General features: G+C 45.2%; 2 protein-coding genes across 3 annotated transcripts in view; one reads left to right on the top strand and one right to left on the bottom strand.

Moving 5' to 3' along the window:
• Positions 1 to 406: 406 nt before the first annotated feature.
• LOC308616892 (uncharacterized protein) lies at positions 407 to 23,404 on the bottom strand. Of its 2 annotated transcripts, XM_081233389.1 has the most exons (3): positions 22,529 to 23,404; positions 8,810 to 8,887; positions 407 to 482 (listed from the first exon to the last, which is right to left on the bottom strand). In XM_081233389.1, the coding sequence occupies exons 1-2, from the start codon at positions 23,209 to 23,211 to the stop codon at positions 8,836 to 8,838; spliced, it is 735 nt and encodes a 244-aa protein (XP_081089515.1). In that variant the 5' UTR covers positions 23,212 to 23,404; the 3' UTR covers positions 407 to 482; positions 8,810 to 8,835. The 2 variants fall into 2 exon arrangements, with proteins under 2 accessions (XP_081089515.1, XP_081089516.1); XM_081233390.1 differs by lacking the exons at positions 407 to 482; positions 8,810 to 8,887 and adding an exon at positions 21,403 to 21,465 and having other exon boundaries at positions 22,529 to 23,403.
• Positions 23,405 to 23,496: 92 nt separating this feature from the next.
• Positions 23,497 to 27,012, top strand: part of ZSWIM6 (zinc finger SWIM-type containing 6) — a 209,648-nt gene continuing 206,132 nt past the window's right edge. Inside the window, exon 1 of the mRNA XM_081233380.1 lies at positions 23,497 to 24,362. Coding sequence (XP_081089506.1) covers positions 23,609 to 24,362 — 754 coding nt within the window. The 5' untranslated portion in view covers positions 23,497 to 23,608. The remainder of the gene's footprint in view (positions 24,363 to 27,012) is intronic.

The raw sequence follows: 27,012 nt of genomic DNA on the forward strand, positions 1-27,012 counted from the left end.
AAGGTCCTCAGTAAATGTTGGTAGAATGAATGTTGACCAAAACCCTGAAGCTCCTTCCATAAGATTCTCCAGAGCTTCGATGTTATTGACATCGAAGATGAACCTCAGTCCCTTCTCCAGCAACTGCAGCTCCTTTTCTCTCTTCTTACCCTGAGGAAAAACAGGGAAGATGCTGATATTGTTGTTCTTCTTATGTCTCTGTTAAATTTGCACATATTAAACCTGCCCTCAATTTTCCATATTGTGGACTAAATAACCCCAATTTTGAAAGCTTTTCCTTCAAAAAGGCAATTTCACAAACATTGCCATGTGCCCATCTTAAGAATTACAGGTGTTTAGAAGTAACTTACATATGAACATATAGATATACCCACACTGAGATAAATAATGTGCTTCATTCATAAAGGTCCCGTTTCCTGTTGAAATCCCTGCATCCTGGGCAGTTGGTGGCAGTGCTGTAGGCTTCTGTCTCTTCTGAGAGCCTAGAAGGAGGTGGTAGCTGATGAGCTAGACTTATAAGATGCAGCCTCATATTGATTAAACATCCATTTTCTTAGGGAAATGGCTGACAGAAGCAGGATAAAGCTGTGAGGAAGCTTGTAGCAATTTCCCACATCTACCACTACCAGTGAGCTTTATTTGTGTGCTTAGAGCAATTGTTAGCAAAACAATGGCTGGAAAATGTACTAGGGAGAAAATTAAGAAATGACAGACGTGCTTCTAAAAAGTAAGAATAAAGTTTCTTTTGTTAAGTTTTTCAAAGCAGAGAGTTTCCCTTTAGCTAGATATATCATCCAGCTCTGGCACCTGGGCAAGGAAAGTGACCAGGCAGCATGGGCTCCAGTTATCTGTGTGCAGGCTCTGACCTGAGCGGCCACTGCCCAGTTGGAAGCACAAGCTTGGGGCTCTCTACTGGGGAAGAGAAGCATGGTGCTGGCCTTAAAATCCTAAAGCCACTTGTGAACCACGGTGTAGGTACTGATGGGGTAGAGAGGGTATGCAGGAGTATGGTGGTGAACAGAGAAAGCTGTTGCCTTTAAAGAGTAATGGAAAGGACTCTGGCTAGGGCTGTGCTTTCCAGCACAATGGCCGGTAGCCACATGTGGGTATTGAGCACTTGCAGTGTGGCTGGTCTGACTGAGATGTGCTCTGAGTGTAAAATACGCACCAGAGCTCAAAGAATTAGTGTGAAAAAAAGAATGCAAAGTACATCATTTATCATCTTTAAGAGGGACTACATGTTGAAATGATATTTTGGATAGATTGAACTAAATAAAGTAAATGATTAAAGTGAATGCTACAACATGAGCAAAGCTTGAAACACAATGCTAAGTGAAAGAAGTCAGACACAAAGGCCACACGTTGTACGATTCCACTTATATGAGGTGGCCAAGAGGCAAAGCAACAGAGACAGAAGGTAGATGGTTGGTTGCTTAGGGCTGGGGGTTTTGGAGGGAAATGGGAAGTGAGTGCCGATGGGTATGGAATTTCTTTAAGGGGTGATGAAAATGTTCTAAAATTGATCATGGCACTGGTTGTACAGCTCTGTGAATATACTCAGTTGTACACTTTAAATGTGTAATTGTATGGTATGTGAGTTTTATCTCGATAAAGCTGTTTTAAATAACAAATTTGGATGCAAAAAAATTTTTTTACCTGTTTAAACTTTAAAAAAGGTAGCTAGTAGAAAATTTTAAATTACATAAGTGGCTGGCATTATATTCTGTTGAACCTGCTGGGCTAAGGGGACTGAGGGTGAAGAAGCTGGGAAAACCCAGGCTAGTGGTTCCCAAAGGGATGATCATAAACACCAGGCAGAAGAGCAGCCAGACGTGGTCACCTTTGGTTCAGGGCCAAGAGGAGTGAAGGGTGACGGAGAACCTAGCCTGGAAGGTTGGGGGGTTTTGAGGATAAGGATATAACTCCAGGACTGGAGCAGGCCTCTGCACCAAGTGCCAGCACGGGACTGATGGCAGACCCCAATTTCTGGCCCCAAGGCAAACAGGGGCCGCCGAGTTTGGTCACCTCTCCAGAACTCTTATCAGCCCAGCCCTACCTTTCACGAGTGGCTGCCCTGGCTGCCTCTGACCCAGGCTGGCAGCCTCTTGGGCTGAGAGGGTCCACATCTTGACGCACCTGTAACGCATTTGCATACCTGGAACCCAGTCTTGGTGAGCTATGGCAGGCAGACTGGGAAGCTCTGGCCTTGTCCTGGGGGATGGAAACTTCTTCAAAGAATATTGCCAAAGGAGCTTGTTAGGTCTGCTTATGAAATGTCATAAACAAACCCTTGAGTTGGTCAGAGGCTTGGCTGGATGCAGCATAAAGGGAAGCCTTGGGTGCCTTCTTGGCATCCTCTCCCCAACCCAGGTTTCATTCCAATTCGGTTCCCCTCCCCCTCAAAAAAAAAGCACAACAGTATTTCAAAGGACACAGCTCGGTGCATGATGGGTAAGGAAGCTACACTTAGGGCCTCCCAAAAGGAAAGATCCCATGACTTATCTCTGGAAACCAGAAAGATGATTGGACTGAAGGGTAGATTGGAGTGAATTAGCCAGATGAATTGAAACCCCAAAGGTCTAGTTCTGAAGGAGGGGGTCAATGCCCTAGAAAGGAGAGAGAAAATTAAATACACTGTATTTGTCAGTGGCTATTTAAATTTTAAAATTGCAAAGTGAGAATTTGGCATTATCCTGTGTCCTATCTAAGCTATGTCCCGAAATTTGCTCCAGTAGTAAATTTAGTTAGTTTCTCTCATGACTGACTGTGTACCAGGCTTCAGAGGATAGGGTGGTGATCAGAGAAAATGCGGTGGACAAAGTTCATGAACCTAGGAGTATTATCTGGGCAGAGTAAGAGCTCCTGTTTTCTTGCTGTGATGAAGTAACAGAAAGTTAACTGTTCATTGAAGGCTTGGGAGACATAGAGGTGAGCATCTTCTGTATGACTGGAAGCTCCTGAAGGGCAAGGTTATAAATTACTCATGTCTATATCTCCACCATAGGGACTGGCACATAGTAAATTCTTAAGGAATACTTGTAGCGTGGATGCTTGGATGGAGGGAGGGAGGGAGGGAGGGATATGACGCAGTAGATAATTGATTAACAGTTCTGTTATGTAATGATTTAGTGTTTTGGGTGGTGGATGATGAGGAAGAAGAACTTGAAAGATTTCATTTATGTGATGGGGAAATAAATTCTGAAAGTGTTAAACGAAAACATATGATAGCATATTGCATATTTGGTTTTGTCAGCTATCTGGTTTTTCCAAACAGTGCTTAGACATGTTGAATAAGAGTGTGGGTAGAAAGGGGAAAAAAATGCCTAGAATTACAGCTCATGGGCCTCCCTCTCTGGATCTTGGAAAATGCAAACCACTTAGGAGTGGACGAATGACTTAATGATGATGCTGTGAGGGCCCTCAGAATAAATATTGCCTTTTCCATTCCCACTGTTGGTACTACATAGTGCAGCTGGTGTATCATCAAGAGGCTGAGATCTCCTCATCCTTCTCTTCTGAGTCAGGCAGCATAAGGTGGTAAAAAAGTTGCTCAAGAATCATTTGAATCCTTCATCCCTTGTCCTTGCAAGGTGAGGCAATCCTTTCTGACCAAGGATCCTGTCCTATAAGTGAGTTGGCTTTTTGTGTTTGGCAGTTAGCAACCTATATTTTAAGTCAAGGTATTTAAAAGTCAGGACACAGAAAGAGTTTCTATCTCCAGAAAGTTCTATACCAGAGCTTAAAAGGCTCGTCTGGAATATTAGAGGGCAGGGAACTTCAAAGAAAACAAAACCATGTGTTATTTTCAGATTGAACTTAGATCTCTAAAAATTCTGTGAAACTCTCTTATGTGGGTCCGAGGCACGCCACTAATCGAGGTGGATGTGACCCTGGTAGGGTGAGCTAAGAAAGCTGGATTCTTTGAAGGAAGTAACTTTCTATGATATCATGTCGGGGACGTGCAGGTGCAGCTGGGTGGAAGCCCTTGGCACCAGGACTCCCTGTAATGGGTCCAAATCCCTGGTGCCCATACTCCTTGACTCAAGTCACTTCTGCTCATGAACCTGTACTATGACCCACAAGCAGCCAGCAGCAGCTGAAAGGAAATGATGTGGCAACTGTGTCCGAAGATGATGGTTAAATGTTGGAAACAGAAAAGAAAATCCATTTAAAAATATGCCGTTGTATTTTACAAAGGCTGTGCAAGATTTAGAAAGCATGTTTAGCATTCCAAGTATGCTCCCTTCTGTGTCTTTAGAGACTGGCTCTGAGAATGATTTTTTTGTTTATTTAACATTTAATCAAAAGAGACACGGACCCCACCAGCTTTTGAAGAATAGCTTCAGTAGCACTGCCTCTTTGCATTTAGTTTGAGGACAGAAACTTCAACCATACGGAGAATTTGGTGTCTGTAATATGTACTAAAAGATCAGCTGGTCTAACTTTACAGGGCTAATAAAAGGGAAGAATTTTCCTGTGCTCAGGTCTTTTATGAATTATAAATAACCATTCACTTTGGAAGATAGCATATCATAAAATTTTTTTTCACAAATATGCACAAATCCATTTTAAGATCCAAGAAAAAGGATGTTCAGAAGTCTCAGATGTACTCAGTTTTGATTTCGTGGGGAAACATATTCTTTTACCATATGGATGCTTTTAAAGGGACCTTCAACTGGGGCTCAATAATGACACCCTAGTGGCTAAATAAGGGATTTCTTTCCTTCTAACATTATTTCCCTGTTATTAAAGGTAGAAAAACCTTCCTCAAATAGCATACTATTAGAGTGCCTTAGGGGGTGTCCTGGGAATCAAGGTTATGTGTCTGCTCCAGAAATACTGTTGTCTGTAATTATCATTCCCCAGCGGTTCTGAGGATGCAGTCTTGGTGCTTTCATTAATTTCTTGATTCTACAACTCTGAAGCACTTGCCGGCTCTTGATATTCAATATTTTACAGTAGGAGTTTTTTGTGTGTGTGGGTTTTTTTTTAGGGTCACAGGTCTCTCTCCCTCCCTTCCTCCCATAATAACCGTTTCCTGGCTTCTTTTGTCTGCTACAATAAAAGGTATGAAAGACTAGATTTAAAAAGAAAAAGAAGTCAGATGTGAGATTCTTACAAACCCAAGGCTTCATCTTCTATATTTATAATCTAATATGAATATTAAAAGATAGAGTATTTAGATCTAACAAACAACTGAAGAGGGTCCATGGGTAAGACTAGCACATTTATTTTCTTCCCCCAACACTTTACTGTGAGTGTTTCCAAATATACACAAGATTTTACACAGCATTTTACAGTGAATACCCATATACCCACCATTTAATTGTAGAGTCTACCATTAACATTGTACTACGTTGCTTTATTGCATATCTATACATCCCTCCTCCATTAATCCTTCTTATCTTTCTCATGCTTTTGAAAGTAAATGGGGGCTTCCCTGGTGGCACAGTGGTTGGGAATCCGCTTGCCAATGCAGGGGACACAGGTTTGAGTCCTGGTCCGGGAAGATCCCACATGCCGCGGAGCAACTAAGCCTGTTCACCACAACTACTGAGCCCACGCGCCTAGAGCCTGAGCTCCGCTGCAAGAGAGGCCACCGCAAGGAGAAGCCCGCGCACCGCAACGTGGAGTAGCCCTTGCTCGCCGCAACTAGAGAAAGCCCACACGCAGCAACGGAGACCCAATGTAGCCAAAAAAAAAGTAAATGGCAGGGACTTCCCTGGCAGTCCAGTGGTTAAGACTCTGTGCCTCCACTGCAGGGGGCACAGCTTCGATCCCTGATGGGGAAACTAAGATCCTGCATGCCACAGGGCATGGCCAAAAAAAAGTAAATGGCAGGCATGAACCAAATTCCACCTAAAAACTTCAGTTTGATATTTACTTTTTTCTTCTGATGTAAAATTTATATATAATGAAATATAAAACCTTAAGTGTATACTTTCTGAGTTTTGTGTACCCAAAGTCCTATTAAGACATAGAACATCACCATTGCCCCAGAAAGTTCCCTCCCAGTTTCCTGTCAATCCTCGCCCCTACTCCCCTTCCCAGAGGCAAGCACTGTTTCAATTTTTTTCACTACAGATTAGTTTTGCCTATTCTAGAATTTCATATAAAAATGGAATCAAATAAAATAAACTCTTCCGAGTAAGACCTTTTTCACTCAGCTTACTGTCTATGAGATTGAGTCACGTTATTCTGTGTGAAAGTAGTTCATTCCTTTGTATTGTTGAGTAGTATTCCACTGTGTGACTATACCACAGTTTGTATGGTCATTCATCTGTTCATGGACACCTGGGATGTATCATTTTTGGCTATTGTGAATAAAGCTGTTGGGAACATTCTTATACAAGCCTTTTTATAGACATATGCTTTCATTTCCCTTGGGAAGAACCTACTTGCATAATTGTTAAATCACAGAGTAGATGTATGTTTAGTTTTGTTTTTTTTAATTTTTATTTTATATTGGAGTATAGTTGATTAACAATTTTGTGTTAGTTTTAGGTGTACAGCAAAGTGATTCAGTTATACATATACATGTATCTATTCTTTTTCAAATTCTTTTCCCATTTAGGTTATTACAGAATACTGAGCAGAGTTCCCTGTGCTATATAGTAGGTCCTTGTTGGTTATCTATTTTAAATATAGCAGTGTGTACATGTCAATCCCTAACTCCCAGTCTATCCCTCCCCTCCACCTTCCCCCCTGGTAACCATAAGTTTGTTCTCTAAGTCTGTTTCTCTTTTGTAAATATGTTCATTTGTATCATTTTTTTTTAGGTTACGCATATAAGCGATATCATATGATATTTGTCTTTGGTGTATGTTTAGTTTTTAAAGAAACTGCTATTCCTTTTTCAAAACAGATGTTCCACTTAATATACCCACCAACAATGTATGAGAGTTCCAGTTGCTCCGCATCCTAGCTTGCATTTAGCGTTGTCATCCTGGTGAGTACGTGGTGATATCTCATTGTGGGTTTAATTTCCATTTTCCTAATGACTAAGAACATTGAACACGTTACCATGTGCTTATTTGCCATTCATACATCTTTTGTGAAATGTCTTTTCAAATCCTATATCCATTCAAGCAATTTTTTTGTCTTTATTACTGAATAGGAGTTCTCTATATATTGTGGCTATCAGTCCTCTGTCGAGTTTATGTTTCACAATTATTTTCTTCCAGTCCATGGCTTGCCTATTCATTTTCTTAATGGTCTCTTTTGATGAGAAATTTTTAATTTCAACGAAGTCCATTTTATCAGTTTTTTTCTTTTATGGTTATGGCTTTCAGTGACCAAAACAAAGCACATTGATCTTAATAAATGGTGTTCCTAAAATCTCTTGTAGGCTCAGGGAAATTCAAAGCTTCACTGGGCTCATTGTAATAGCTGTTTTTGCCTAAAGAAACATCCGCTTATGTACATATTGGGAACAATTAAGGAAAACCTGGTGATCTGTCAACACTCACTCTCCAGAACATCCCAGAGAATGAAGCAAAGTCTAGATCTCCCTTTCCACTGTGCTTTTTATAATACCAAGCCTGCTGGAAAGAGTCACAACCAATAAAACCACCTGGTCATGGCCTTGTTATGGAATCAAGTCAGCCCTTCTGCTTATGAGCATCATAAGTGGCTTTTTTTTTTTCTTTTTTTTTTTTTTGTGGTACACGGGCCTCTCACTGTTGTGGCCTCTCCCATTGCGGAGCACATGCTCTGGACACGCAGGCTCAGCGGCCATGGCTCACGGGCCCAGCCGCTCCGCGGCATGTGGGATCTTCCCAGACCGGGGCACGAACCCGTGTCCCCTGCATCGGCAGGCGAACTCTCAACCACTGAGCCACCAGGGAAGCCCCCATAAGTGGTTTTTTTAATAAGTTAATCATATGTTATTGAAAAATCACATCTTAAATGGTTTGAATGTACAGCATGAATGAATGAAGAGTCTTCCCCAGAAGGCTTTAAAAAAAAAAAGAAAAGAAATCCACAGAGAGAGCCAGGTGTGAGCGTTGGCATGGGGTAAAATTAAGAGCAGACTGAAAGGGGGAATAGTGGGCAATGAGAAAAGCAGGACTTGGGGAAACAGAGGAGCTGGAAGGACTCTTCCCATCTGTCCTTAGGCTGCACACTGAGGCTTCCCCAAGATTTTACCCCTGACTCTTTGCCAACTGTTCTGCTTGTCACTGAAGCTGTTTGATTTCTCCCTTTGTTTCTCGTTTGGACCAAAGGGACACTCAATACGGACATGACATTTTGAAAACTAAAGTCACATCTTTTTCACCCTACCTTCATTGTTGTTCTGGCCTACTTTCTCTTAGACATTTTCTTGAGGGTGCAGGCTGAATGTGGTCTTTCAAACTTCATGTCAACTCCCTTGCCTGTCTCTCCCTTTTTGGTTTCATCTTCTCCCAATGATCATTAATGTTCTACAACTGCTTATTTACTTGTGGGTTATCCCAGGCCTTTTGCTTCTACTTTTTATCATTAAACAAAATTTCCCCTTTATTAGAGATGGTGATTCAGAAAAAGAAAGGGATGTAAGTTAAATGGATGACTTTTACTCTTTGATTATAGGATGAAATTAGCAGTCAAATTTTTGTTTTTCACTGATCCAGTAGGTTTTTATAACCTACCATTTTGGTTTCTGACTATATGATTCTCACTGGAAGTTGTCTTGAAATATAAACTGTGGAGAGAGAACACCAATTTGCAAAGCCCTGGGCAGTGCTAACCCTGGAGAATATTCACCGATGACTGTGTGGGGTGTGCCTGCCAGGCCAGAACAGGATCTAGGATAACTTTCCCAGCTTACCTGCCTGTCTTCATCCAGTGACTTGATTATGAAGAGTAGATGTGGGTGGTAAGTTTTTCTGGTCTCCTGGATCTGTTCCTGAAGAGAGCAGGTAAGGTCAGAATGAGAGAAAGCTAGGTTCTGAATTAGAAAAGTCAAGTAGGACTTCAGAGCCTCTGAAATAATAAAGCTATGCCCTAAGTCATTAATACACAAACATGACTGAAATAATCGGAAGGGAGAAAGAAATAGGGTTAAAGTCACAGGGCCACATGATAAATTATGCCTGGCTATGCAGGTGGGCTAAATCACTTCCTAAGATGTTGCCAACAGCACAAATATCTGCATTTAGCCTCACATGCAACAACAACAACAAAAATGAACCCAAAATACTAAGTTTCTTCCCCTTTGGAAAAGCTAGATACTGCTATTATAGTGTCTCCATTAAGACACAGGAGGATCTTGGGTAGAGTGAGCTTGGTGGGTCCCACTGGTCTGTGTGGGTAGAGTTAAGTGAGGAGCTTGGTGGAAAGGCTTGTGAAGGTGTACTTTCTCTAAGGCAGTCCTGTTGCCAATCCTCCTCATGAATATTCTTTTTTTTTTTACAACTTTATTGAGTATAATTGCTTCACAATGGTGTGTTAGTTTCTGCTTTATAACAAAGTGAATCAGGAATATTCTTCTTTACACCAGTGGAAGTGGAAGGTGAAATTGTCCAAAACTCAGTTGTGGAAGCTTATTCTTTTTTCTCGTTTTGAGTTACTTCAAAATGTATATAAAGTAAAATGCAGAATCCTGAAACACTGTTTCAGTCTGAAACTAAGCTCAAGCTCCTTGGCTTGAATGTAGGGTCCCTCTTGAGCAGAAGAGTCTGAGTTGGAAAGGGGAAATGAATAATAGGGGATGGGACCCATGGGAAACATACACTGATGTACCTTCTTTCATTCTCTTCCTTCTTTCTTTCCTCCCTTCCTTCCTTCCTTCCCTCCCTTAGTATTCTTGCATGGCTGCTCCATCTTTCTAAGGAACAGGTCTGAGAGCAAAGGGAGAGGCATGGCATGGAATGGAAGAAGACTAAAAAAACTTTTCTTGTGACTGAATAGAAACTGACAATAAAAATGCTAAAGTCCAGGGACTTCCCTGGTGGTTCAGTGGGTAAGACTCTGTGCTCCCAATGCAGGGGGCCCAGGTTCGATCCCTGGCCAGGGAACTAGATCACGCATGCATGCCGCAACGCAACTAAGAGTCCGCATGCCGCAACTAAGAAGTCTGCATGCCAAAACTAAAAATCCCGTGTGCCGTAACTAAGACCCGGAGCAGCCAAAATAAATAAATAAACATTTTAAAAATGTTCCAGAGAATTTTTAAAAATGCTAAAATTTGGTGATTATATTGATAACTGAATGGAAAATCAGTACTATACAGAAGCTTAACTTATCTTTCAGGCAAGATAATTCTGTTTGCTTTTGATGTATTGCCAGAGTTCTGCAGGAACATCTGGCTGACTGGCAGTTATGTTTTCTAAAGGGAGGGTTCAGCTGCTGCTACCATCAAGTACACTCTAACTTCCCTTAGTACCATAAGGTTTATCTGAATCTCAGAATATCTACAATCATGCAGGATCCAAATTTCCCTTCGAGCTGATGTTTGTCTTTCACTGTTTCCTAATTAGCATTCAGGTTTCAGCCCAAGAGTTCACTGCCAGAGGCATAACGTCTCCCTTGGTGGTGACCCCTGTTGTCATCCTTCTATAGTGAATTCATAGGACTGTTCTCTGATTTTCAACTTCGCTTTGTGGTACTAGGTCTGTGAATGTTTAGTTGACAATACGTGCGCGCCTTTCTCATTTCCTGTTTTTAAGGGCTGCACTTAATTTATTTGAAAGGGTGGAATATTTTAAATTACAATTCAGCAGTTTTACTAAGGAAGGCTGTAAAACACAATGAGCAAGGAGTTTTACTTCCTCCTTACAATTGCCACTGCCCTGTTTTGAAATCTTGATATCCTCCAATCAGTGGGAATGACTTTAACTTAGGCTGTAACATTTTGAAGAGCAACCACACCATGGCTGGAGCTGTCGAGGGGCATGGGACTCCTGCACACCATCATTACATTTTTCCAGACGCCTTGTTTGTACCCGGAATGTGTCTGCCTGTGCTTGATACTGCTCTATCGTGTTGAGTCCCCCTCCCACAGGCACAGTATTTGGATTGGTTACGGAATACAGTTGCTCAGCCAATCAAGTGTAACCTTTCTCCTGCAACCCTAGCAACACCTGACAATGGTCATTGACCAATGTTGAGAGCAAACCTGACAAATCCAACCAGCCATTGACAACGGTCCCCGTCCAGGGCAAACAGGGCTAGCCCTGCCCACAGAGCACTTTGTGTGGCCAGAGGAGTTAGTGGTTTGTGCCAGACCTGCAAAAGCAGAACCTGCATGTGGGAGCACAGGCTTGCACCCAGCACCCTACCCCAATTTGCTGCTACTCTGGCCAAGCTGACATTAGTTGGTCAAAGCCAGCACTGGAGCTGGCGTCTGTGGGGTGTGGGAGGGTCTCATCATCTCTCATACTAACCTAACCCACACAGCAACCCACCCCCCATACCTACCAGAGTCTTTTCCGTGGTTGGAGAAAGAGCCCACATAAAACTTTGGCTCCTGGGTCACACTTCCGGCTCTGATGCTAATTTGGCCCTCAGGGCAGGGCCAGAGGAGCAAAATACCTGGCTGTGTCCCCAGTGGCACCTTTCCAAGCTTCCTGGCTATGTATTTTTACCTCCCAGCCTGACTCTGAACCCTGCTGGGGTACAGTTGGCCTGTCTGCCTCAGCTGCGGGCACACTGGGACACTCCTCAGGACACTGCTGGACCTGAATGAGCTCTCACTTCTCTCTGGAAGGCTCTGAGACTGAGGGACCTGTAGGCAGACCTGGCAGAGGCTGGGTGGGGTGGGCTGGGGGCTGGGAACAGGATAAGAAGGGACCTGTCAAGAACATGCACAGACAATTCATAGGCAAATGCACGTTCCCACAAAGACATAATAGCTGTGTGTGTATGATGCCCTCCTGAAGTCCCCTTACACGATCATTCCTGTTAGTCTAGCCACCTTGAAGGCATATTTCAAACTGTGGTTGTGTAATCCACTGTGTGGTGATTAGCTGTTAATGAAGCTGAAAATACCTAAATCATCCAACAAGGAATCTGAATTAATTTTTTTATGGTTACCCTGCTAGACAAGTCGGTGTCATGACAAAGACAGACCTGGGGATATATACAGACATTGGCACACGTGGATAAACCTAGGCAAGAGGAACAAAGGTGGAACAAGGTGGGAAAAAAAAATAAAGAAAAAGGAAACTTCAAGGAGAGCCATACATTGAAGAGTGTGAAACCCAAGGTAACATTGTGAAATTAGTGAAGTTCATTCAGCAACCCCCTTCTTATTAGCACCACCCTATAGGGCCTGTCCTCAATTTAATTTTCCATGAGAGGTGGCAGAGGGGTTGGGATTAAACATTGATAATGGCTTCAAGTCTTAGCCCTTGGGGGGATATCGATATTTTTCAAAGGGGGCTCAAGAACTAAATCGCTAATGGTTGAATTGTAAATTGAGAGGAATAACTTTAGAGACTTGGCCTTGCTCAAACACACTTTTTGTTTGAATTTTATTTTTTATACAGCAGGTTCTTATTAGTTATCTATTTTATACATATCAGTGTATATATGTCAATCCCAATCTCCCAGTTCATCGCACCACCACCAGCCCCCGCCACCACTTTCCCCCCTTGGTGTCCATACGTTTGTTCTCTACGTCTGTGTCTCTATTTCTGCCCTGCAAACCGGTTCATCTACCACTTTTCTAGGTTCCACATACATGCGTTAACATACGGTATTTGTTTTTCTCTTTCTGACTTACTTCACCCTGTATGACAGTCTCTCGATCCATCCATGTCTCTACAAATGACCCAATTTTGTTCCTTTTTATGGCTAAGTAATATTCCATTGTATATATGTACCACATCTTCTTTATCCATTTGTCTGTTGATGGGCATTTAGGTTGCTTCCAGGACCTGGCTATTGTAAATAGTGCTGCAATGAACATTGGGGTGCATGTGTCTTTTTGAATTATGGTTTTCTCCAGGTATATGCCCAGGAGTGCGATTGCTGGGTCATATAGTAGTTCTATTTTTAGTTTTTTAAGGGACCTCCATACTGTTCTCCATAGTGGCTGTATCAATATACATTCCCACCAACAGTGCAAGAGGGTTCCCTTTTCTCCGCACCCTCTCCAGCATTTGTTGTTTGTAGATTTTCTGATGATGCCCATTCTAACTGGTGTGAGGTGATACCTCACTGTGGTTTTGATTTGCATTCCTCTAATAATTAGTGATGTTGAGCATCTTTTCATGTGCTTCTTGGCCATCTGTATGTCTTCTTTGGAGAAATGTCTCTTTAGGTCTTCTGGCCATTTTTGGATTGCGTTGTTTTTTTTTTAAATATTGAGCCGCATGAGCTGTCAAACACACTTTTAAGATAGAAGCCTCCTCTGGATATTCCTAAAGCCAGAATTAAGGCAAGAAAAAGTAGTCGGGGTGGGATGGGGAAGTGCAGTGGGAAGCAGTCCATCAGATGGATGCTTCACAGGAGGATGACACCTTAGGTGGAGAGGGAGGGGCAGCAGGCTAGCTTCCACACAGAAATGAGGCAGGAGGTGGTGTTAGAATCACCCATACCTGTCCTTCAGGGAACCTGGAAACTTGCTGGTGACATGAGATGTGGAAAATTACAACACAGGATATTCTATAATGTGTTAAAAACCAAGTCTTATACAGCCATATATACACACAGAGGTTCTAAGTTCAAAGTCTAAAAGAAATGAAGCCATTCTTACAGGATGTAAAATTGTAGGGATATTTGCCTCTTCAGCAGACAAGTAAACTATCTTCTTCCTTTTCCAGATTTTTCAAAATTTTCAGTTATTACTGGTCAAGTTTTCTGTGAAAGACTTATTAAGACTATAACTAATCAGACTACAGCTATTAAGACTACATACAGAACAACAAAAAAGAGGCAACATCTAATGTTTATTTCTTGCTCTGAAAGTTAAGAAATTTTTATCTTCCTCTGAAATAACGAAAGAAAAAATAAAACTGACAATGTATATCGTACGGTTCTTCGTAACCTAAGTTTCCCATGTGTCAGGAAGAACTTATAAAATGTCTGAAGTGTTATGAAGATGCTTAGAGGAAAGAAGGTAAAGGTTCTCACTTAGAGCTAATAGTTCATGTTCAGCAATTTGAACTTGGCTTAAGGATAAACCTAAGAGCCCCAGGAGAGGGCATAATGAATCTTTAATGTAACAGTTTGGAGTGAATATTTTTTCCCTCTTAACCTCTAAAAGATCATTGTTTCCTCTTTCCATGGTAACCAGAACACTTGAAATTGCCAAAACTTGAGACAAAACCCAGAAAAATAGAATTAACAGAAGACAAATGTTAAAGGGAGCATGTATCACAGCATTTTGAAATTTGTTTGGAAAGATTTTCTTCTTATTTCTTTGCTTGGAGTAAGGCCACGATGTCTAGAATGTAGTAGCAATAGCTTCAATGGCATGCTGCTGCATGTTCATTGAGTAGATTTTACTCTTTTCTTGAAAGGGAAGGAGAGACCCATGGGCCTTGACAGCAATCAAGTGAAGGTAAAATGTTGGCAGCTGCTCTCCGGGCAGGTCATGATGTTAACCACAGTGAGAAAGCCAGTCTGGCTGCAGTGCCCTTGCTCCCTCCCTTCCATGGAATGAACAAATACTTATTGAGCACCTACTATTTTCTAGGTAATCTGTCCTACACACAACTAAATGAAAAATTACAATTCTAGAAGGGCTTCTAGGGGAAGTACATGAACTACAAGAGTGTGTAATAGGCAGAGCTGACCTGTCAGAGCGGCCAGGCCTTCCTAAGGAAGTATGATTACGCTGAGTAGGAGGAAACTAGGCAGTGATTGCTGGGCCTGGGGAGAGAGAGCATTCCAGGCAGTGGGAACTCTGGGGCAAAGGCCCTCTGGGGGAAGTGAGCCTCAAGTGTTCAAGGAACCGAAAGCAGGCCGGAGCAGTCTGTGTTGGCAGAACCCCAGAGAGTGAGGGGAATGAACCTGGGACAAGGCCAGCTGGAAAGGTGAGCACCAACCAGTTCATTCCTAATGCATAGCCTTGAGTCTTGCCAGGCGGGCTTGTTGAGGATTTTGTTCTCTATCCCTCCTCATTCCAGGGTGAACTCAAGCTGTAACAGGAAGGCATGACAGGCCCTTCTTGTATGTGATGTGGGAACGGCAACTTCTGGTTTATCTGAAATCCGTTAGGATATTGTCATAAATTCCAGATGTGAACCACCAAGCTTCAAAGGATTATAATTTTATAAAGACTTTAAACCTATATCATACTCAAGATATATTATTTTATGTACGATCATTCAACAGGCACCTCAGAGCCATCACCGTGAGTTTCAATTATCATCATGTATTAACCCCTCAGAAGCCAGAGTTTGACCATCTAATAACCTTCCCTTTATCTGTGACCTACCTGGAATCCAGGAAGTCTGCAAGAAGCTGAAATAAATGTGACATAGACTGTGCATATTTTAACCATAGGGGATGTCCTCATTAAGAACTTAGTTGATTTTTATTTTACACACAATTCTAACAAGTGGGTTTTCTGGGTTCCAAAGCCACAGCAAATGGGAAGCAACAATTCAGAAAGGGAGGAGGAATGGGGTTATATGACAATAATTAAAAATAACAGGGGATAGCACAACTGTAGAGGAGAAGACCAAAAAAACTGAGGGAAAAAAGACATAAAAACTAAAAACTAAATAAAAAGTGAAAGGAAGGAAGGAAGAAAGGAAAGAAAGAATGAAAGAAGTCTAGAGTTTTTAGTTGTGGACAAACTGTCTTGCATGCCTTAGTAGCTCTTGAGGTCATCATTGTGTTTATAGTGAGACCCTATGCTTAAGAAGCCAAGGAAGTGCATCACGTTAGAAGATTTCTAGCTTTCAGGGTTAAGAATTTTTTTTAAAGTTTTGGTACTTAAGAAATAAATCTTCAGTTTTTTGGGGAAAATGTCTATTCAAGATGGTTCTTATAAAGGTTCTTATAACCATGGTTTTATTGTAGTGTAGTTCTGTGGACATGTTAGTTAATATAGATTTCAGGTTGAAAAAATATCTGACATACGAGCTTTTGCTGAGACTGCTTCATTTCACAAGATATTTAATTCTGGGTTTGAACGAAGTCATTGGAAGTGACGCTTTTCACATCTGAATTGTCATGATGCTATATTCTTGACAAGGAATGAGTTCTTGAATATTTAGAATATTGTAGGTGATAAAAATGTCCTTAATAAATGCATTATAAAGTTTGGCTTTCAGATTTTTAACTTTAATTTTCATGCTTGTCTCTTAAAAGCAAATAATCTTTTTCTAGGCATAAGGTGCCCCCAAAAGTTACTTGGTTGTCTGAATTGTATGTCTTTACTTCCTCCAGATGGGAATGAGAATGAATAAAATACTGTTTGATCACTTTGGAAAATGCTCATGCTGTATGTTTATGAAATGATTTGGGGGATGACATTATTTTCTGCAAATACATCCTTCATACATGTCAGAGCACGTTTTGACTCCCTAGAGAATATGTTCATACTGTAGCATTTAATGTCTTCAATGTGTTTTTCCCCTACCATCTCACCTACCAGAGATATGTGCAAAGAGTGAACTGGTAGATTGATGCAATTTTGAGGAAATCATTAATTTTCTAAGTTAAGATTTTTCTATAGTGCTACTTTTTCAGTGTTTAAAACTGGGAGTTCTTTTTCCAGTTGACATAGGTAAATAAATATGGAAGTAAATATTTTTTACATTATTCAATTAAATAGTATTCTTGTGTCTATCTTGTGACAAGCTTAACAAAATACTTACTAAAAAGTTACAGTTACAAATAACCCAATCAAAAAATGGGCGGAAGCTCTAAATAGACATTTCTCCAAAGAAGACATACAGATGGCCAAAAAGCACATGCAAAGATGCTCAACATCACTAATTATTAGAGAAACGAAAATCAAAACTACAATGAGGTATCACTTCACACCGGTCAGAATGGCCATCATCAAAAAATCTACAAACAATAAATGCTGGAGAGTGTGGGGAGAAAAGGGAACCCTCCTACACTGCTGGTGGGAATGTAAACTGGTGCAGCCACTATAGAGAACAGTATGCAGGTTACTTAAAAAACTAAAAATAGAACTACCATATGACCCAGCAGTCCCACTCCTGGGCATATACCTGGAGAAAACCATAATTCAAAAAGATACATGCACCCCAATGTTCACTGCATCACTATTTTACAATAGCCAGGACATGGAAGCAACCTAAATGTCCATCAACAGAGGAATGGATAAAGAAGATGTGGTACATACATACAATGGAATATTACTCAGCCCTAAAAAAGAACAAAATCATTCCATTTGCAGCAACATGGATGGACCTAGAGATTGTCATATTAAGTGAAGTAAGTCAGACGGAGAAAGACAAATAGCATATGATACTGCTTATATGCGGAATCTAAAAATAAAAGGGTACAAATGAACTTATTTACAAAACAGAAGTAGAGTCATGGATGTAGAAAACAAATTTATGGTTACCGGGGGTTGGGGGGAGGGATAAACTGAGAGATTGGGATTGAAATATACATACTGCTATATATAAAATAGGTAACTAGTAAGAACCTGCTGTAGAGCACGGGGAACTCTACTGGATACTCTGTAATGGCCTATATGGGAAAAGAATCTTAAAAAAAAAAAAAAAAGAGTAGATACATCTATATGTATATGTATAGCTGATTCACTTTGCTGTGCACCTGAAACTAACACAAAATTGTAAATCAACTGTACTCCAATAAAAACTTTTTAAAAAGTTACAGTTTTTTAAAAGGGGAAGGACTAAAAGCTATGATTAAATGTGGCATTTCCTATTTCTTTTGGCTATCACTAGGTTCTAAGTCATGTTGGAGGCTTGTTAAACATTCCGGTTCTGAGATGGTTTCATTTGATGCGATCTTCACCACTGCACTTTGAATTGGAACGAATAGACTATATTTACACTAAAATATTTTTGCTAAAAATTAACAAGAGTAGATTATCTAATATTTAACAAAAGCAAACACTTTTTTTACCTCTAGAGGGGGGAATTATTGTCCAAATTACAAAACTTGAAGCAAATTAATTTATAAGCAAATTGCCAACCTGATTTTTTGTATATGTTGAGATATAATGATTTATTTTTCAAAAACCCAGATTGTAACTTTAAAGACTTTTGTCTTAACAGAATACACTGCTCTCAGAAATAGGATGGAAAAGATTGGTTGGTTGATCAGTTGTTGAACACACTTTTTTATACTTATAGAAAATTCTAGAAAACCCGTGGGTAAGTGATAATGTGGCCGCTGAATTATGAATTATGATGTTTCCCAACTTGTCTTTTCTAAAGAATTATCCGGGGCATACATTAGAACAACAACAAAAACACAGATTCCAGGTCCCACCCCAGCCCTCTCCAGGGGAGAGGTAAAGGAAATCTAAATTTTAAACAAGTACACAGGGCTATTCTTATAATCTGGGCAAGTTTGGGAACTACTGGATAATGGGAAAAGTTCTGGCTTTATCATCAGACAGCCTGAACTTGAATCCCTGCTAGGCCAGATCAGAGCTGAATAAACTTTGATGAATTTCTCTGAGCCTCAGTTCCTTCATTCATTTCTTGTGCCAGGGCAGGGTGGGGAGGGGTGCTAAGGGGCACTGGGGACCAAATGAGTTACTGTTTATAAAAGACCTAGCACTGCATCTGCACCCACTCTCTAAACAATGATAATAGTGAAATATCAGTAGTTTCATTTTCTGGAATTTAACAAAGTTGAAATGGATCAAATTTTTCCCCTCTTCAAAGATAGAGCAATGGTTTTAATGCCCACTTCTTATTTTGCCCAAGGATCTATTTGGTGGAAACGACTGACCAGGGAGATTCTTTTGGCACTTTCCCTTGTTATTGGACATTTTGTCCTGATAAGTGTCATCTCTAATATCTCATTCTTTACTCTTTTTTTGGCACATAGAATTCTCTGTCATTCCACTGAAGGGGAGAATAAGCCTGATTCATAGGCTAACTGTGCTATTTTAGGCTTTTCTTTCTCTCTAAATAATTTAATTATATCCCAGGGAACATAATTGGCTTTGGTTATAATATAAAAAGTATACCCCAATATGAGGAAAAGCATGGAAGTGGGAATAACTTTGTGTCCATCTTCAAATGACTTAAAGTTCCTTAGATCTAATCTAATTCTCACATCTTGGAGTCTTCCTATTAATGGAAAATTATTCTTTTAATTAGCTGAGATGACTAGCAGTAATGATCAGGCAAAGCCATTTTTTTTCTTCTGCAGGCCTCCTCCTAAGTGCCAGGGCTGTGTGAAGTTCTTGCCACCAAAGGGTAGTTTTCAAACTTGACTGTAAAGAAGACTCACATGGGGAGTGAGTGTCAGTTTCCCAGCTCCAAAATTGTGTGCAGTGCTCTGGGGCACTCTAAGGATCTCTCTTTGAAAACCACTGCTCCAGGAATTTGATACATCTCTACTGAATTTAATTCAAATTTTCATTCTTAAAGACAGGTAGAGATGCCATGACAGATGTCTAGACAGGACTCTACTGCTCCTTTGAAATAAGTTCCTTAGCTATCCATCTATTGATGCATCTAACTGCAACAGGCCAGGTGATTGGTAAGGTGCTGGGGAGAGGGTGTCTCTCTTCTTTGTGGCTATCAGTTTAGCTACTGAGAGTCCTGTTTATGAAGTCTGCCTAAGAGCCTAGCTCCTGACCACACTGGCCGATGTGGTGTGGTGTGATTTGATATGATGAGTCACTGCATTTGGGAAGCTGTAGACTTTTTGTACTTTCATTTCCTACCATTGCCTAATGGTAAACATTGAAGCATAACCAGAGGCCTCTAGCCCTTATGTGGTCCCTACAGTAGGGGCTTGTTTGAAAAGGGCAATTGTAAGTAATTTAGTAACGATTTCTATGAACACCAGAAAAAAAAAAAAAAAAACACTGTAAATACCTCAGAAATGAGAGTAGCACAGTACCAGCCAAAGATGACATACTGTCACTTACTTCTTGACTCATGAGGGTAGCTGACCTCTGGGGAGACAGAAGCCTTGCAGTGCAGTGCTGGGCACCTGGCACTACAGAGATGGCTGAGGCATAATCTCAACCCTCAGAGAATTTCTAACCAGGGAAGAGAGAGAAGATGAATGGCTTGAGCAGGTGTTAACATAGCTGTGACCCTCGGCAGAATGGTATAAACGTCACGAGAAAGATCCAAAGCGTTACAGTGGCTCCAGGAGAGAGAGATCACACATCCAGGTGGCTTTTCCCAGAGGAAGCGGCATTTGAGCCAGTCCTGGAAGGAAGGGTAGGAATTTGACAAGTTACAAGGGAAGAGACAGTGTCTCTCTTACAGGCCACAGGAACATCTGGAGTAAATGTGCCGAGTGGGAAAGTTGGGATGACATCTGGGGAGCTGGGAGAGGTCCTGATGGGACCTAACAAAATTTCTGTTGGGGAACTGGAAGGTCTGCTACATTTTAGTGGAAGGTTAGGCTGGAAAGTTGGGTTTGGTCAAGATCGTATCTGAATTTGGACTTTTCCTAGTAGGTGGCAGGGAGTCATTTAAAGGGACTTGAGCAGGAGGGTGACACCATCAGAATTATACTTTAGGAAGCACAGCAGCTGGGTGGAGGAGGATTTGCAGGAGGAAAGGTTATACAGACACACCAGTGAGGAGGCTGTGCAGAGTGAAGAGGAGGAATAATTGACTGAGCGAGAGGGGCTGGGATAGATAATGCAGCAAGTAAACCTATATGGGAGTTGCAGGCAAAGGCAAAGAGGAAAAACTCTTGGGGGCTTATGAACAGGTGGCAATAGTAATAACAATCTAGGGGAAGGAAGAGAGTCTGGTTTCCAGGGAAATGTGGTACTTTTTGGGTTTGAGGTGGCAATGGAAAAGGGAGCTGGCCACCAGGAAGAAATGAGTGAGCTGGAGCAGAGACCATGGTTGGGAGTTGGGAACAGTGGAAACTCTCCCAAGGGGTGGGCCACTAAAAATGGAGAACAGGACCCTCATAGTCTATAGGGCAGGGTGTACCTTCAACAGTTGGGAGGAAGAGAAACCCCACAGTAAGTCAAGGAAAGATGAGTTGGAGACACTGAAGGGACAGGAGAGTGTCAGGGAAACCAGAGAGAGGACAGTTCAAGAAGGAGGGTGTGGTCTCAATGTAAGAGACTGCAGAGAGGGAAAATGGGGTTAGGCTGAGCTGGAGGCTCTAGATTCATCTTTGAACAGACAGTTTAATGAAATCCCTCCAATGTAGGATGATGCCTTAAATCCAGTCTCTTTGGTTCAATACAAAATCAAGATCTCTAAACATTAGGCACCTCCAAAGCTGTCTACTTTCCCGTTCAGTATGAATTAACTTCTTCCACTAACACCACGTAGGACCCTGAATGAGTCACTTACCCTGTCTGGGGGTATGAGTTTTGTCATCTTTAACTTTCCAGTTCAGCGATTCTGTCTGTACCTGTATGAAAATTCTTTGTAAGCTACACATTACACAAGCCTAAGTCCTATCATGACTGTGTTTGAAGACGGAATGGAACCCAAATTTTACTTTTTGACTTACTTTCTTCTCCTATCACCTATATTTTTAAAAAATTTAAAAACTTTTATTTTTTAAGAAACCCCGAAATAGAACTGGAGGAAAAATCTTCCCTCTCCCTTTTGCCCATAAAGATAGTCTTACAGTTTTCTACCCAGGCCTTTTCCTAAGCATTGAGGAGGTGCCCAGAAAAATACCAGATGGATATACAAAAACATAATGTCACCAACATTTTCCTAACTAGTAAGGCAGCTATGGAAAGTCTGCCAGCATCAGGTCCCCTGGGGACCTGCAGCCTGGGGCTCAGTGAGGCCTGAAGAGGAGAAGAGCCAAGACCTGGAGCTCGAGGTCTTCGGCCCTGAGTGGGCGATTTTCTTTAAAACTCGGGAGCACCCTTATCCCTTTAAATCCAGGCAACAAGGCGGGCAGGTGGGTATCAGCCAATAACCTTAAAAGATGCCAAAGTGTCAAAGGAGATACGGTTTATCTTTTACAATAGCTACAGTTATCAGTGACAGGGTTTACAGTAAAAACAGAAGGCAGGGCAAAGAGTAAGGATGTCTCTAACGTGGTAATTAAGTCTGTGTTTTGGACCCAGATTCAACCGAGCTCTGGAGAGTGCGAAGAACAATGTCCGCGGCGTTCCGGGTTCAGCCGGGACTCGCTACTTCGCCTTCACCGGAGCCCTAGCCCCAGCAAGCTGCGCTCTCCGCTCGACCGCCCCCCACGCTGCCTTGTCCCGGGAGGATGGGCCGTTCGGGCGCCGCCAGGGCGGCAGAGAGCGCGGCGTGTGTCCCGAGCGCCAGGGCTCCCCGCAGCCCGGCGCCCAGGGCGGACGCGAGCCGCAAATCTAAGTGCGCACCGAGCGCGCTCGCAGCCACCGTCCGCCGCCGAGCGGCCCGGGCGCGCTGTCTGCAGACGGCTGGGCTGTGCGCGCGCGCCCGTAGGGTGTGTGTGCGCGCGCGCCCGTGGCGTGTGTACTCACAAAGGTGTGTTTGCTAAATCCACTTCCCGGGTGTGCCCTCTACCCCGAGCCGGAGCACCCCCGGGCTTGGAGCGGGATCTCGGCAGAGCGGCCGCTGGGGCCAGTTCAAGTTCCCCAGCTCTGCGCCGGCGGGCGGGCCGGCTTCTCCGCCCGCGGGGCTGAAGGAGCACGAGGGCGGGGCGGCAGCGGCCAGCTCGAGACGCGCGTCGCACAGCTGCGGGACAGGTTCTGAGCGCTCTGCGCGTTTCCGGACACTTTGGCTGGCTCGGTATCCGAGACAGAGCGCACGCGGGGCTCGGGGCTGAGTGCGCAGCAGCCAAGAGGGGCAGCGGAGCTGGTGCTCTTCTTCTCCGCCTTGGTCTGCAAAAGTGAACTGGAAAACAGCCGCCTAACGCAGCCTCCTCCCTCTTCTCCGGCACCGCAGCCCGGGCAGGCGGTGGGGGGAGCTCCTCCGGGCTGACTGGAGGGGAAGCGGGCGGCCGGACGGCCTCAGCCGCACCTCCTCCGCCTTCCTCACCACCCCAGTCCCTCGGGTTCCACGCCGCATTTCTTTGTTTTGAAAGCACCTCCTCCGCCCAGAGGCTTTTCCCCCGGCGGTCAGGCTGTGACGGCGGGGTGGGGCATCGACCCGCGGGCCCCGCCCCCCGTTTAGCCCGGACCCCTCCCCCGTGCTCACCTCCCATCTCCCCTTCCCTCCCCGCTGCGACCCACTAGGCGCGTCCTCACTTACTGGATATCAAAGGGAGGCAGGGAATTGGAGGGGGAAGTTGAGTAGGCAGGGGGCGCAGAGACCCACCCACATTAGGCCAGGCCGGGCGGCCCGCCCCCTCCCCCGGGAACCCCGCCTGAGCCCCGCCCCCCGCGTCACAGCAGTCTGACATTCTCACAACCCTTCGGGCACCCAACCCCAGCGCCCCCGCTACCCCCGTGTCCGCTGAGCGCTCTATTTATGTTTCAGCCCAGCGATTTGCATAGACCCCGCCCTTGGCCCTAGGTTCCCCTATCGGGGCCCCGCCTCAGCCTCGACGTCACAGTGAAGGCCCCACCTCTTGTGCCCCTACAAGGAGCGGCGGGCCCTAGATGGCAGCGTGGCGTCGCGGCGGCGTGTGCGTGTCGCGCTTCCTTGTGCCGTTTATAGGGTCCTGGCACTTCCGCTGTCGGGTTAGAAGCGGCGCGGTCATGGCGGAGCGCGGACAGCAGCCTCCTCCCGCGAAACGGCTCTGCTGCCGGCCGGGCGGCGGAGGCGGCGGCGGCGGCGGGGCCAGCAGCGGCGGCGGAGGAGCGGGTGGCGGTTACAGCTCTGCCTGTCGGCCGGGCCCGCGGGCGGGCGGCGCGGCGGCGGCGGCGTGCGGGGGCGGCGCAGCGCTGGGGCTGCTGCCGCCCGGCAAGACCCAGAGCCCCGAGTCGCTGCTGGACATCGCGGCGCGCAAGGTGGCTGAGAAGTGGCCGTTCCAGCGCGTGGAGGAGCGCTTCGAGCGCATCCCGGAGCCGGTGCAGCGCCGCATCGTCTACTGGTCCTTCCCCCGCAGCGAGCGGGAGATCTGCATGTACTCGTCCTTCAACACCGGCGGCGGCGCCGCGGGCGGCCCCGGCGAAGACAGCGGCGGCCCCGGCGGCGCGGGCGGCGGCGCGGGCGGCGCAGGCGGCGGCGGCTCCTCGTCCTCGCCGGCCGCCACCTCGGCCGCCGCCGCCGCTGCCGCCGCCGCCGCTGGGGCCGGGGCCCCGTCGGCGGGGGCTGCCGGGTCGGCGGACGGCGGAGACGAGACACGGCTGCCCTTCCGCCGGGGCATCGCGCTGCTGGAGAGCGGCTGCGTCGACAACGTCCTGCAAGTCGGTGAGTCACGGGGCAGTCTCGGGGCCGTCAGTCCGTCCGTCAGTCCCTCGGGGGGGGCGCCCGCCCCCTCCCCTCCCGGCAGCCCCTCAGCCCAGCGCGCGCCTGCACCCCGCCCGGTGCCCTCACCGTCCCGGACAGTCCTCCCGAGCGGAGCGCCCATTTCCTCCCCGCCCTCCCCGCCCCCTGTCTCCCCGGACGGGCCAGCGCGAGGGGGAAATGAATCAGCAGGACGTGCCCCTCCGCGGGGTCCGCGGGGTGGGTGTCGGGTGCCCCCGGCCCGTTCGGTTCCCCGCCCTTCTTCCGGGGAGCACGTACTGGAGGGCTGCTCGCCTGTTTTGGGGGGTGAATGTGGACAAAGGCGCGGGCTGACGGCCGGGCTCCGGCGGAGGGTGTCTGTGGCGGGGCCGTGCGGGGCGGGGGAGGGAGCGCGGGCCGCACAGACAATGCCGGCCGGGGCCGAAACGGCGGCCGGGCCGCGTTCTGCGCTCTCCCTCCTCTCTCCCCTTGTCTGTCGCTCGCTCGTCTTTCTTTCTCCTCTTCCCCCCACTCCCCACCCCCCGCCCCTTCCATTTGAGGGAGGGAAATACATTTTAATGCCACTCGGCTGCCTCTTTTCTCCTGGCTTCGACGGGCTGGCGGCCGCGGAGCTTCGGGGGTCTCTGCGGCGTCTGGACTGGCCGGGGCGAGCTCCGCCGGCCGCCCCGGGATTTAAATGTCCTTTCCTCCGCGCCTCTCCGTCTCGGGGCCGCGCGGACGGTGGGCGGCGGGCTGGACCCATCTCCTGAGGGACCTCTCCCCGCGAGAACGCCCCCTAATTAAAGGGCGCGAGCCGGGCCGGGAGGGGCTGGCTCTTCCCCGTTCTTTGGGGCCGCGGCGTGCCCGGGGCTCCTGCCGCCGGAGTTCGGTTTGCGCCCGGGGGACCGGGGGTCGTGCTCTGTGCGATCCGTGGGGAGCGGTGACGGGCTTGGCGCTCTCGGCCGGCGGCTGCAGGAGCGTGAGGCGGAGGGGCTCCGCGGCCGCTCCCGCGTCCCTCCCTGCGCGACCGCCTGGCAGCCGGGCACGACCCCGCACTTTGTTCTCATTTTCAGGTTTATTTGTGCCCCTTTCAGTTTTCTGTCACCCTCCGAAAAGGGGAAACCAAACAAAAGAGTCTTTTTATTTCTTTTCGGGGCATGTAAAGTAGAAGGTATTTGACAAAGGCGAGAGTAGGACTTGTGGTTTAAAGCTGCACAGCCCTTCTTTTTCTGACAGACCATGAGAGTTTTCTCAAATACCGAATTTTAAAAGCTTTCCCTGTCCTCCCCCTCCCCCCACCCTCCAGTGTGTTTTTTCTGGTCAGATATTTTTTTCAGCTGTAGCGCTGGGGATGTTTGAGCTGCACGGAAAAGAACAATGCTATAGTGAAACTCCCCTTTCCCCGTATTTTTCTCCTGATTGCAAAACGACGTATTTTCTACCCCACTTCTCGTATTGCTGTCTATTTAAACTGTGGTGGTGAGCACGGTTCCTAATGAATGGGGAGAGGTTGGGAAGCATCACTGCCTCTGATTTTTAATTTAATCTTCTCTTTCCGTAGTCAGTTCCTTTTATCCCTTCTCTTTGGGAGTCGGGTGGGGGGCTGGGTGGGGACCCAAGAGAGACTTAAAGATTTGTTTTAATCTTATCTCATTACTTTGCATTCTGATGCAATCTGCAAACGTGATTTCCAGCATGGTCATTTATTTGTAAAGGCAGCCCCCAGTGTTGCCTTTTCTAGGTTAGATACCCCTTTCCTTATGTCTAGAGGGGGGTTTAACTTCTGAGGCCATCCATTCTTTAAAAAAAAAAAATCTAATGAACAGCCTTTCAAGTTATTACCCCCCCGCCTTGTTTCCTGCCTGGTTGAAATGGATTGAAGCACATCCATGGTTTCTCAGTATAACTAGTTTGTGAGTTTTTATGGCTTGGCTGGCAATGCTGAGTTTTTTTTTTTCCCCCTTCTGTGCTTGACTCTGCTTGCAAGCAATGAGGAATGACAGGAGAGCACATAGGGAGGGTTTCTTGGCTGATTGCATTTAAGCCAGGAATTCACTGTGAAAATAAAGCCAAGGGACGATAAATAAAAGATGCAATCTTCTCTAGGAGACAGACACACAGCGTGGGCTTTGCCTGCTTTCATTGGTGAAGAGGCCGGGGTGAGTTGTAAAAGAAAATAGTAACTTTCTGAATAGTCCCAGGAGGAGAAGGAGGCCACTGAATGGAGCTGGCAGTGGTTGATGTGAAGTAGATGCTTCTTATATAGTTTGAAGAGTTGACCACCCCTTTGGAAACACTTAACATACGTGCTAAACAAGTGCTGTACAAATTGTGGAAAATATTCTTTTTTCCCTTGTGAGTTCTGCCAATTTCCTTAACTTCCAAGTTGTATTACTTGTTGTGCCAGTCAGCTTAGAGATGGAAGGCTGTTAAATGCCTGGCAGCTGGCACTGTGAGATAGAAAACTTATGACCAAGATTTTTTTTTCTTAAAGAAGAACAGAGAGAGTGGCTAGATTAACCATCTAATTTAGCTCTAAGTGGTGGTTTGAATTGGAACTAACATGAAGCTTATTTTATAATTTTGTGATTTGAGGTAGAACCCTTTCACTTCATAACCTGAAATGGAAAAGAAC

Source organism: Mesoplodon bidens, assembly GCF_964165515.1.
Source record: "Mesoplodon bidens genome assembly, chromosome: 4".
NCBI lineage: Eukaryota > Metazoa > Chordata > Mammalia > Artiodactyla > Ziphiidae > Mesoplodon > Mesoplodon bidens.